General features: G+C 43.3%; 1 protein-coding gene across 1 annotated transcript in view; it reads right to left on the minus strand.

Annotated features, from left to right (window-relative positions):
- The window catches only part of PIK3CA (phosphatidylinositol-4,5-bisphosphate 3-kinase catalytic subunit alpha), a 1,902,358-nt gene that overhangs the window by 1,305,891 nt on the left and 583,069 nt on the right, over positions 1 to 13,398 (minus strand). The window contains exon 8 of the mRNA XM_044070443.1: positions 1,848 to 2,093. Coding sequence (XP_043926378.1) covers positions 1,848 to 2,093 — 246 coding nt within the window. The remainder of the gene's footprint in view (positions 1 to 1,847; positions 2,094 to 13,398) is intronic.

Below are 13,398 nucleotides of genomic sequence, written 5' to 3' on the forward strand. Positions count from 1 at the left end.
ATCCAAGGAATATAATTAAGGTGGACCAAAGAACACATGTATGTTTTGTGTGCAAGGGGCTTATGATTTGAAAACAACCCAAAGGTAATCTTTATCTGCCACTGGCCAGACGCATTTTCTTTGAATGTGTGTTACAATGCTGTTTCAATGATTGTGAGTTTCAAGGGCAGAGAAGTTTTAATCCTAAGTCTATTTTCACTGTGAGACTGTATCGCTTTGTTTAGCAGGTGTTTATGCTATAAAATGTAAAATAAAAGTTTTAAATGAAATCCAAATAATCATTGTAGAAGTAAAGCAGTATGCACATTACATTGTTTATGGTAAATGGGGCAAAATAACCAAGTAGTGGGACATTAGAATGGCTGCAGGGAGGAGGGCTGTGTATGGGAGGCCCCATTCGACCATGATTTTGTGAAGGGGGAAGGACGGCAAACAGCCCTGGGCATCACAAATTCTAGCTATGCCACTGATCTGTAGGCCATGGAGAATGACTTTTGAATGTCCTAGCAAACTATAATACTCTTTTGCTAAGATTAGAATATTGCCTAACATTACATGCCCTACTTGTACCACAAAACCCACAAACTGCAAGTCTCCAAAAACAAAATCCTAAGGTTCATCATCTTCTCCCTTCCCAGTGAACAGCATTGCTACACAGTTCAAAAAAAAAAAAAAAAAAAGATTACCACTTACTACAGGGTCTGGGGGCCATATTTTGATGGTCTGTTCTTCAGTTTGCATTTGAAAGTCGGTATCCCATAATTCCACTGGAGTGGGTAGGGTTACATACTTGTGTATGCAAATTCCATGTTAATCAGCGTACAGATTTGTACCTATTTTTCAGGGGCTTTGTCCAGATTTTTGATGTTTCCAGAAGTTACGTTTCTTCGGCAAGCAAAAGTACAACCTGAATTAAGCAAAAGTGCACTTTTGCGAAATTACGGTCCATCAAACTTAATAAAAATAAAATGGAACACTATCACGGCAGATTTGCAGGGAGGGCAAGCCTACCTGCACCCACCCATGTGGGGGCTGCATCCCCCACAACCCCGCTACTTTAGATATGCTAACTCTGAGATTGAACTACAGTGGGGAAAGCAGGTATATTCCTTTATCCCCAACTGTAGCAAGCTTATAGCATGTACTGCAATCTCGGAGTTATTATATCTAAAGTTGCGGGGTGTGGGGGGCACAGCCCCCCCTGCAAAACTGCTGTGATAGTGTTCCATTTTTTTTTTTATTAGTGGTTCGGTTATCTGTTAAGCTGAATTTATGTGATATTGTACAAAGGACATGAGAAAAGTTAACCATTTCCCCTTTGTTGATTTCCTTACTGTTTTTCCTGCTGTAGTGTTTTGCCTATCCTAAAGTGTTTTCTGACTGTTTCTTTTAACTGTGGGATTACAGAGATTTTTCAAAGATGACTAACTGATACTGTTCAAATCCTATTCTGGCTGAGAAAGGCACACTGGGTAATTTGCTGTTGCATTTTTAGTGTTTTAAGATAAATAAATACAACAAAAACGCTTTCCATCAACTACTCAACCTTTCCATTAAATGGTAATCTGATTAGCAGAGTTTATTCCACAACCTGACTTGTTAGCACCACAACTGGTACTTGCAAAAACACTTGGCACTTGTTAACAACCATGACACGCATACGCAAAGATCACGCTTATGAATCACACCCCCATCGTGTACATAATGTGAATTTCTTGTAGTTCACTAAATTTCCCTGCTTCTGAGTCACACTTCTGCATGTGAAAATTTTCATTGTAACATACTAGTCAACAAATTGGTAATCTTCACTACAGCATTTGTAAAATGAATCTTATGAGTGGCATTACCTTGTCAATATCACGGATATTTACATTCACATAAGTTGCACAAAGAATTTTTATCCTAAGTGCACTGTTGATGCTCCAGAGAGACTTGGATGAAGCTTCTCCATTCATGTATGGTGTAGCAGTGGAGATGCGACGTGCATAAGATGGCATGGTGAAGGTATCCACTGGCAACTGAGAATACAAACTCTCCTTTGACATCAGCATCAAATTGGGCATTCTGCTAAGCATGATACAACTTCTTATGTACTGTAACAAAGAAAAATGAAATAACTAATTATGGCAGATAAGAATAAATACACTAATTTAATTTTAACACAGTCCTTAGTATTAGGAAAATGGCAACTATAACTTGGACAGCATCAAAAGCACTACAAATAATAAAAACCTAAAGAACAAAGCCAGATTTAATGACTTTTTGTCTATGATGGCCCTTAGATTATTCCATACCCATCAAGGTGTCTACTTTTCTCTCCGTTTCAATAATTCCTGAAGTAGGTTTCAGAAACTGGCAATCTGTTGGATTTTCCCAAAATACCAACAATGTTTGTGTGAATAAGGCTTTGCATAATAATGTTAAGACTGACTGGGTTACACTTTAGAAAATTAGTATTAAAACAACTTCTTGTAAAAGTTGCACATTCTGATAATTTGTTCTTTCTTTTTATATTGAAAAGATATGCAAGCACAAAATAAAATAAAAAAATTATCATCTTACCAGCAGATTGATGAGGACACCCAGATCACTTGGATCATAAGGCTGAGTTTGTTCTCTTCACCAATGAGCAATATACATTTTATGAACGCTCCCAAGTTCTGGGGTGGGTGAATTCATAACAGCAACTTTAATGTACTCATCTCCCCTGATCCCACCAGCTCACCTTTATCACCAAACAAAAGCAAATTTCCTGCAAATCAAACAACAAATATCTAGCAAACCCCACTGCTAACAGGTAATATGCAAGTATACACCTGCCCAACTCAATGGATGAGAACAAGCTGGAGTGACCATCAACACTGAGCACAGAAGAAAGGCACTTCTAAGCCCATCAAGGAGAGTACTCTTCATAGATCAACTGATAGAAGAATGTACCTACTGTACATAACACTTTAAACCCCTCCTTGATGGATACAATGGTTGGCATGAATGTCAAGAAGTAACCCCGCAGGACAGAAGGAGCAAGATAATTCTTACTCAACTCCAAGGTTTACGTCCATGTCTATAGTCACTATCTGTGTAGACTATGCATTATTTCCTACTCCTCACAGGGCTTTCTTTGTGTACAGCAGTTTCCCCTCAGGAGAACTAGAACAATCCAGCAGGTAAAGAAAAGAAAAGGAGATTAAATGTACATCCAGAATGAGAAAAAAAGAAAGACCCATTGGCCAGAGGAAAACAAAAAAACAAAAGGGGGGAGGAGGGACAGAGAGAATACTGCTACAGAGAGGATGAAATAGTACAGTTGTGTACACTTACCATAAATGTATATGTTCGAGTGTATTCACTGTTGCAGTCATTACATTTGGGTTATCTGCTTGCAGTAGCCCTCAGTCAGCCTGATTAACAAAGTCTTGGGTCCTGCATCGGTTGCTGTCCCTTCTTCCATGATGTCAGGGGTATAAAACATGCAGCCGATGCCATTACATCAGTTTGTCTTGCCCCAGATGTCAGGTGCCCCCCTAATGGGAAGCAATTAAATCTATAATACAAGGATATACTTCCAACAAAAAATCAAATACACCAAAAAGCTTTTTGAGCATAGTAAGAGAGAGTAGAGGTATAGCCAAAAGAAGAAAGGGGGCTGGAGGGAGGGTAACCAGGACTGCAACAGTGAATAACACTTGAACATCTACATTTATGGTAAGTGTACACAACTGTACTATGTTCCTTCGTGTTTCACTGTTGCAGTCATTACATTTGGGTAGATTCCCAAAGCTAAGGTTGGAAGGAGGAATTTAAATAGAATTAGGACCAGCTATAAGGCCCTGCAAGACTGCAGTGGCAAAACCAGCTATGGATTTAGAGAAAATTGGCATATGATAATGCTTGGTGAAAGTATGTACAGAACTCCAGGTAGCAGCTTCTAGGATGTCCCTTGTAGGGACGCCCCTGAGAAAGGCTGTAGAGGTAGATGCAGCCCTGGTTGAATGGAGTCTGATACCCTGTGGGATAGGTTTTCCATGGTGCTTATAGCAGAAATGAATGCAGTGGCCTATACATTTTGAAATAGCTTTCCCCTCTGTCCCTGCGGCAAATGCCACCAGCAGTTGTTCAGATTTCCTTTGAGGTTTAGCCCTGTCCAAGTAGAATCTAAGTGGTCTGTGCACATCTAAGGAATGCAGTATCCATTCCCCTTTGTTCTGTGGGTTAGGAAAGAAGGTAGGCAAATGAATGGCCTGATTAAGAGCCACACTGGATACCACCCTGGGCATGAAGGAGAGACTGGTTCTAATGGACACCCTGTCCGCATGAAAGATGATGAAAGACTCCACTGCCATAAGGGCCTGTAACTCAGACACCCTTCTTGCAGAAGTGATTACTAAAAGGAAAGCTGCTTTCCAGGAAAGGAATTTTAAATCTGCAGTAACAGCTGGCTCAAAAAGGAGGAAGAGTGAGTTTCTCCAAGACAAAGTTATGGTCCCAGGCTGCAGTTGGAGCTCTCCTCTGTGGCATTACATTTTGGCCCCTCTGAGGAGCTGCTTGAGCAGTGAGTGAGAGAAGTAGGGAGGCTCTGTGCTATAATGAGCTGAAATGGTTGAGGCATGAATTTTAATGGAGGAAAAGGACAAGCCCTTATGAAGCATTTCAGTCAAATATTGCAGAATCTGAGGTAAATTGGGCACTGCTGCGCTCATTCCTTGAGATTGGTTCCAGGTACAACATCTTTTCCATTTTGCAGCATAAGACTTTCTAGTACTACGCCTCCAAGCCTCTAAAATGATATCCATCACTGATTTACTGAGGGGTGGTAAAGGCAAGATTAGGTAATTAGCCAGGCTGCTAGGTTCAGGGTTTGCAGCTGAGGGTGCAGAATCTGGTCCTCCTGCTGAGATAACAGGGGAGGAGTCTGAGGCAGATGCCATGGGGCCAAGCATGACACACTGTGCAGGAGGGGGTACCAGTGTTGGCGTGGCCAGTCTGGTGCAATTAAAATTGTCCTTGGCTTGTCCTGTTTGATCTTTAGTAGTACCTTGGTTAGCAGAGGCAGGGGAGGAAAGGCATAAACTGATAGGTTTTTCCAGTTGAAGGCTAGAGCATCCACTTTCCAAGCTAGTTTGTGGGGAATCCTTGTGCAAAATTTGTCCAAATGATGGTTCTGGGGGGAGGCAAACAAGTCTATATCTGGGCTTCCCCATTTGCTTGTCAACATGTTGAAAATCCTTGTTTCCAGTTTCCACTTGTGTGGGTCCACGAGGTTTCTGCTTAGTCCATCTGCCAGTGTATTTAGTGTTCCTGGCAGGAATTGAGCTTGTAGATTCACTTGGTAGCTCAAGGCTGTGTTCCACAATGCCATGGCTAGTCTGCAGAGGGGGGTAAGAGTGTGTACCCCCCTGCTTGTTTATGTACCACATGACCGTGGTGTTGTCTGTCTTTACTATTAGTTGCCCTGGAAGAATGTGGTCCTTGAAGGGTGTCGGAGCATTCTGTACAGCTAACATTTCCTTTTGATTTATGTGTAGGTGTATTTGACTTGGGTTGCATTTGCCCTGAATGCACTTCCCTGCCAGGTGAGCCCCCATGCATAGTCTGATGCATTTGTTGTTGAGATTTGGGCGGCAGGGAGTAGTCTGAATGGTAGTCCCTTGTTTTGGTGGCAGGCCTCTGCCCACCAAAGGAACTCTAGGTGTAGGCAAGGTATGATAGGAATCATAGCTTCTAGATCCTGTGAATGTTGACACCATAGGCTTTTGATACCAATGCAGTCTCCTCATATGCAGCCTTGCATATGGAATTAGAAGAATGCAGGAGGCCATGAACCCCAAGGCTTGCAGTATTTGCCTTGCAGATAACTGGGTTTTTGTGGCCACTTGTTTGAAGTAGGTTGTCAAATGAGCCCATTTCTCTGGCGTGAGGAAAGCCATCTGGGAAGTTGTATTCAAGCTTGCGCCCAGGAATATAATTTGGTGACAGGGTACCAGGTGTGATTTCTTTTCATTTATGGTGTACACCAGACAAGTCAGTACCCTTTGAACAAAGGCCAGATGATTCAAAAGTATGTCCTGGCTTTCTGTCTGAATTAGACAATCGTCCAGGTATGGACATATTTGAATATTTCTTTGCCTACAGAATGCAATGACTGGAGCTAGGCACTTTGTGAATACCCTGGGTGCAGTAGATAAGCCAAAGGGCTGTCCATAGAACTGATAGAGCCTGCTTTGAAGCATAGGTATCTTCTGCAAACTCCCTGATAGGGATTTGGGTGCTTCTTTTAAGTCTAGTGTTGCCTAGCATAGGAAGCAGCTGGTGAAGAGTCAGCATCTTGAATTTTGGAATCACCAAAAAGGTATTTAGAGTAGAAAGGTCCAGGATAGGACGCCATGTATTGCCTTTTCTGGGTACCAGAAAAAGTCTCGAATAGAAACCTTGTACCTTTTCCTCTTCTAGTACCAAATGAATAGCCCCCATGCTTAAGAGAGAGAGAGTACTTGATTTTGTGCCTCTGCCCACAGATTTGGGGGTAGGTCTGGCCACCCGCTTGGTGTTGGGAAGGTGTGGAAGTGAAATCTGTATCCTTGGGATGCTAGATTTGAAACCCATTTGTCTTGGGTAATGAGTTCCCAGTTTTTGGGCTGCAGACCAATCTTTCCGCCTAAAGGAGCATTCAGTTGGGAATTGCTTGGAAGTTTTAAAAGCAAGTCATTGAGACAGTTTTCCATAGGGGGGAGTCTTACTACTCCCCGATTTGGGTGCGGAAACCCCCCCACTGCTTAGTCTTGTGTGTCCCCTGGGACTGAAACCTGGGGTTTCTGCTGTCTGGGTTTGGCTTGAGAAGACCTTGAAGGGGCTGGAAAGGACCAATTCTTAGAGGGCCAGTGCCTACTAAATCTAAGAGGCTGAACTTGTAAGAAATCTTTAACAGTTTGCATAGATTTAGCTTTATCTTCCATCTTTTTAAGAACTTCCTCAGCCTTGTTGCCAATCAGGCGGTCCTGATTTAAGGGATCATCCAACAATTTAGCTTTAACATGATCAGGCAAAGATTGCTCTTTAAGCCAAGCTTGCCTTCTGAGCACAGACTCAGTAACAGCAGCCCTGCAAGAGGCCTCTAATGAATCCAATCCACATTGCAAAGTATGTTTTCCAAACTGTTCATTACAATGCATTAAATCTTGTAATTCTTTATTTTCCGCACAGTCAGGAATCAACATAATTTTCTGTTTAAGCAATCCAATAACATGTTGCTGATACTCTAACATATGAAACTGGCAGTTTAAAGCCCTAATGGCCAAGGTTGCAGAAGTGTAAACTTTCTTACCCCATCTATTCAGCACCTTGGAGTCTCTATCAGAAGGAGTAGGATTTTTAGCAGTAAAAGCCTTAATGCCCTTGGGTCCCTGTGAAATGGTCTCTGGATCCGCAATAGGATTTTTAAAAAGGAAAGTACAGTTGTGTACCTACCATAAATGTAGAAGTTCGAGTGTATTCACTGTTGCAGTCATTACACTTGGGTTATCCTGCTGGCAGGCTACCCGCAGTCAGCCTGAATTCCAAAGTCTTGGTCTGGCGTCAGTTGCTGTCACCTCTTCCCTGACGTCAGTGTGCCAGGGGTATTAAAAGATGCAGCCAACATCATTTTCTTCAGTTTCTCATGCCCCAGATGCCAGGTGCCCCCCAAAAGGGTAGGCTAAAAATTATGCCAATAAAAAAGCATGCACTAAAATATAACATTACCTTCATCTAGAAGCAAATACACCACATAGGTTGTATAGAATAGAGAAGTACAGGTAAGTCCCAGCAAAGAAAGGGGGATGGTGAGTGGGTAACCTGGAGTGCAACAGTGAATACACACGAACATCTACATTTATGGTAGGTACACAACTGTACTATGTTCATCGTGTTTCACTGTTGCAGTCATTACACTTGGGTTGAATCCCAAAGCTGAGGTTGGGTGGCTGGGCCTAAATAGAATTAGGAGTGGCTATGAGGTCCTGCAAAACTGCAGTGGCAAAGCCTGCTCTGGATTTAGAGTAGAGAGGTGGTAGTGCTTGGTAAAAGTGTGCACTGAACTCCAAGTTGCAGCCTCTAAAATGTCTTTGGTTGGTACTCCTCTGAGGAAGGCTGCTGAAGTGGCTGCTGCTCTGGCTGAATGTGGCCTAATGCCCTTAGGCACTGATTTGCCATGTTGTACATAGCAGAAACGAATGCAGTGACCTATCCATTTTGAAACAGTCTGCTTAGAGACAGCTTTCCCTTGTGATCATGCAGCATATGCCACTAAAAACTGCTCAGTCTTTCTGAAAGCTTTAGTTCTGTCCAAGTAGAAGCATAGCTGCCTGTGTATGTCCAAAGAATGTAGGAGTATCTCACCCTTATTCTGTGGGTTTGGATAAAAGATGGGCAAATGAATGGTTTAAGGGCCTCACTGGACACTACCTTAGGCATAAATGTTGGGTTCATCCTCAGAGAAACCCTGTCTGGATGGAAAATGATAAAAGGTTCCACAACCATGAGTCCCTGTAACTCTGAGACTCGTCTTGCAGAGGTTATTGCTAGGAGCAGAGCTGTTTTCCATGATAAAAACTTTATCTCAGCTGGCTGGCTCAAATGGCGGCAGTGTGAGTTTTTCCAAGACATAGTTGAGGTCCCATGTAGTTATTGGTGCTCTCCTTGGGGGGTCTTAAATTTTTGGCCCCTCTGAGGTACTGCCTTAGCAATGGATGAGAAAAAAAAAGAGGTGGTTCCGTATTGTAATGAGCTGAAACGGCAGAGGCATGGATTTTAATTGATGAAAAGGATAGGCCTTTGTCCAGCATCTCAATTAGGTATTGCAAAATCCGAGCAATATTTGGTACAACCGTGTTAATTCCTTGTGCCTGGTTCCAAACAAAGAATCTCTTCCATTTTTCTGCATAAGATTTTCTGGTATTGGGCCTCCTGGCCTCCAAAATAACATCCATCACTGCTTTAGAGAGAGGTGTGTTCTGAATGGCTACATTATCCGCCATGCTGCCAGATTTAGGGTCCTGAGTTGGCTGTGCAGGATCTGATTGTTTTGTTGGGTCAGTAAATGAGGAATTAGAGGTAATGTCCAGGCTGAGCCTTGGGACAAGCTCTATAGAATTGGGTACCAGTGCTGGCAGGGCCAGTCTGGGGCAATCAAAATCATTTTTGGCTTCTCTTGTCTGACCTTTAGGAGTACCTTGGGGAGGAGAGGCAGAGGAGGAAAGGCATAAACTGTAAGGGTTTCCCAGCTGAATGATAGAGCATCCACTTTCCATGCTTGCTTGTGATAAGTCCTTGTGCAGAACCTCTGTAGTTGGCAGTTGTGAGGGGAGGCAAACAGATCTATGTCTGGGCATCCCCATTCCTTTGTTATCATGCTGAAGACTTGTGGATCCAGTTTCCACTCGTGGGGATCCATGATGTTTCTGCTTAATTCGTCTGCCAGAGTATTTATCTTTCCTAGCAGGAATTGTGCTTGCAGGTGTAGCTGATAAGTCAATGCTGTGTCCCACAAACTCATGGCTTGTCTGCAGAGGAGATAGGAATGTGTGCCTCCCTGCTTGTTTATGTACCACATGACTGTAGTACTGTCCGTCCTTATCAGTAGTTGTCCTGGATGAAGTAGATCCTTGAAAGCTGTCAGGGCATTCTGAACAGCTAGCATCTCTTTTTGATTGATATGAAGATGCCTTTGGCTTGTGGGCCATGTGCCCTGAATACATTTTCCTGCCATGTGGGCTCCCCAGGCATAATCTGATTAATCTGCTGTTATTGACAGTCTTGCTGTGGGTTGGTTGAATGGCTGTCCCTTGTTGTGGTGACAGGCCTGTGCCCACCATCGAAACTCCTGTTGCAGGCAAGGAAAGAGGGTAATTAATGTTTCCAGGCTGTGGCAATGTTGAGTCCAACCACTTTTTAGATACCATTGTAGTTTCCTCATATGCAGTCTGGCATATGGAATTAGTAGACTGCAGGATGCCATGAAGCACAAAGCCTGCAGAATTTTTCTTGCAGATAACTGTGTCTTTGTTGCCAACATTTTGAAATAAGAAGTCAGTTGCCTTTGTCTGGTGTGAGATAAGCCATCTGAGCAATTGTATTTAAGCTTGTACCCAGGTATATTATCTCTTGAGAGGGTACTAGTTTTGATGTCTTTTCGTTTACTGTGTACCCTAGGCAAATTAATAATCTTTTTACAAATGCCAGATGTTTTAGTAAAATGTCCTTGTTCTCTGCTTGAATAAGGCAGTCATCCAAATAAGGATGTATTTGAATTCCTCTGTCTGCAAAATGCAATTACTGGTGCCAGGCATTTTGTGAAGACCCTGGGCGCAGTAGATAAGCCAAAGGGCAGTGCAGAGAATTGTTAGTGCATTGAGCCAGCTATGAATCTGAAGTATATTCTACAAGATTGTCTGATCGGTAAATGCAGGTAAGCCTCTTTTAGGTCCAAAGTTACAAGCCAAGCCTTCTTGCCCAGCATGGGCAGAAGCTGCTGCAGAGTCAACATTTTGAAATTTGGAACGTCCAGAAAAGTATTTAGAATAGACAGGTCCAGTATGGGTCTCCAGGCTTTGTCCTTTCTGGGTACCAAGAAAAATCTTGAGTAAAATCCTTGTTCCTGCTCTTGCTGTGGTACTTGCTGAATGGCCCTCATGTCCATGAGGGATGAAACTTGTTTTTGCGCCTCTGCCCATTGATTGTGTGGCAGGTCTGGCATACCTTTTGCCCTTGGCAGGGTGTGAAAGTGGAACCTGTAGCCCTGGGACACTATATTCAAGACCCATTTGTCCTGGGTGATTCTGTGCCAATTCTGAAAAAAAAGTGCTAGTTTTCCCTCCAAGGGGGCTGCCAAAGAATAAGTGCTTGGTGCTGGCAGCGGAAAGTCATTGGGACTGTTTCCTGTATGGCTGTGATTTGTCTTCTCCGCTTTTGGAGGTAGAAGCGCCCATTGTTTAGGCCTGTATGAGCCCTGGGGCTGGGGTCTGCCTCTGGGGCGTCTGTACCTGCCTCTTTGTGGCCTGACACTGGAAAGGACCAATTCTTTGTAGACCAGTTCCTGCTAAATCTGAGTGGCTGTACCTGTAAGAAATCCTTTACTGTTTTGCTTAGATTTCGCTTTGTCCTCCATTTTCTTCAACACCTCCTCTGCTTTAACACCAAATAAAGTATCATGCTGTAATGGAGAATCTAATAATTTTGCTTTAACATGAGAATGCCACCTAATGACAGAACCGTAACTGCGGCCCTGCAAGAGGCCTCCAGAGAATCAAAACCACATTGCAGTGTATGCTTTCCCACTTGTTCAGTTGCATGCAATAAATACTGCATTTCCTTATTTTCTGCACAATCAGAATTAGTCATCATTTTCTGTTTAAGTAGTGACATTAAGTATTGCTGATATTTAAGCATATGAATTGACAGTTTAATGCCCTCACAGTCAGAGTAGCAGAAGTGTAAAAGTTTTTCCCCCATCTGTCTAGTGCCCTTGAATCCCCATCAAAGGAATAGGATTTTTTGCAGTGGAAGCCTTGACCCCTTTGGAACCCTGAGAAATGGTTTCTGGGTCAGCAACAGGGTTTTTATAAAGAAATGTATGTGAATCCGGGACCCTGCAGTATCTCTCTGGTTTAACAGGGCAGGGGGTAGAGAGTCAGGAGAAAGGCCGGACTCTGAAAATACATCATCCACAATGTCTAACACAGTGCTGAGGTAGTAAAAGGACATCTCTAAGCCTTTTCTTTGATTTTGAGTAGTCCTGGCTCTCCCAGTGGAAGTGCTCCCTCATGGTATGCAGGGTTTCCCCAAAAGAATAATCTTCAGGAGGAGAGGCTGAAGGGATAGATTCTTCAGCATCAGAATCCTCATAGGGAGGAAGAGAGTATTCCTGCTCAGAGGAGTCAGAGGAAATGGAAACCTGATCTGAAGATTCATATTCTGTCTCTTGCCTAGGCCTCTTATCAGGTGGGGGATGGGAACCCCTGATCAAAGGTAATTAGGTCTTCGGCCATTTTGAGCATCTGTTTTTTAGGCATGGAAGTCTGTCCAGGAGAATGCTGTACTTGTTTCTTTGTCTTTAGAGCTGCTTTAGTCTTTGCCTTTGAAGCTGTGGTTGGCTTAACATATAACTGTGTAGGTCTGAAAACACCCTCAGAAGCCGATGCCTGCTCAGCGGCTCCGGACCCATCTGAGGGGATAGTTTCCGAGTGTCCAACACCTTGAGTATCCAGAGGCCTAGTTGGCTCCACATGGGAGTCGGCAGCGGGCGTCAGGGGCTGCGAAAGTGCCTCACTGAGAACCGGCGAACAGGCGACTGGCTTAGCAGTAGCCTTGTCATCAGTTTTGGACCTTGGATGCCTGTCCTTTTCTTTTTCCTTGCGCATTTTGTAAACTCCGGTCGTCGGTTGTTCCGACAGCATCATATAATTGAATCTTCGGCCAAAGTAATGAAAGGCAAAATCGTACCGAAGCTTAATAGTGCATTGGTTAAATCTAGTGCAAAACCGACAGCTAGCAACGTTGTGATCAGGGCCTAGGCAAGGAATACAGTAAGAATGAAAATCCTTATGAGGTATTTGCTTCCCACAAGAAATACAACTGTTAACTTTTTCTGACATCGGTCTGGAGCAAGAAAAAAGTTTCCCCAACGGGGTACTTAGCTTTAAAGACTTCGGATCTGAAATTCGTCTTTGAAAATCTCAGGAGTCGGTCGGCCGACCGGCACTTGTGAACTGCTTTTGCTTCGGGCACCGCGTGGCAAGAAAGACTGAAGAAAATGGCGTCAGCTGCATCTTTTATACCCCTGGCGCACTGACGTCAGGGAAGAGGCGATAGCAACTGACGCCGGACCAAGACTTTGGAATTCAGGCAGACTGCGGGTAGCCTACCAGCAGGATAACCCAAGTGTAATGACTGCAACAGTGAATACACTCGAAATTCTACATTTATGGTAGGTACACAACTGTACTTTCCTTTTTAAAAATCCTATTGCGGATCCAGAGACTATTTCACAGGGACCCAAGGGCATTAAGGCTTTTACTGCTAAAAATCCTACTCCTTCTGATAGAGGCTCCAGGGTGCTGGATAGATGGGGTAAGAAAGTTTACACTTCTGCAACCTTGGCCATTAGCAACAGTGAAACATGATGAACATCTTGTGTAAATCAGGAACCCTGTAATATCTGTCATATTTTCTTGGAGCAGGAGGCAAAGAATCAGGGGCCAAATTAGATTCCGAAAAAGCATAATCAACAATGTCTAGTAAAGGAGGAACAGCTAAAGGCCTATGCTGAGGCAGGAGTAAGAAATCCCTAAGCCTCTTTTTTGAATCAGGAAAATCCTGGCTTTCCCAATGGAAATACTCCCTTGAGTATATAAGGATTCATCAAAA

Source organism: Protopterus annectens, chromosome 4.part1, assembly GCF_019279795.1.
Source record: "Protopterus annectens isolate FY-2018-M chromosome 4.part1, PAN1.0, whole genome shotgun sequence".
NCBI lineage: Eukaryota > Metazoa > Chordata > Ceratodontiformes > Protopteridae > Protopterus > Protopterus annectens.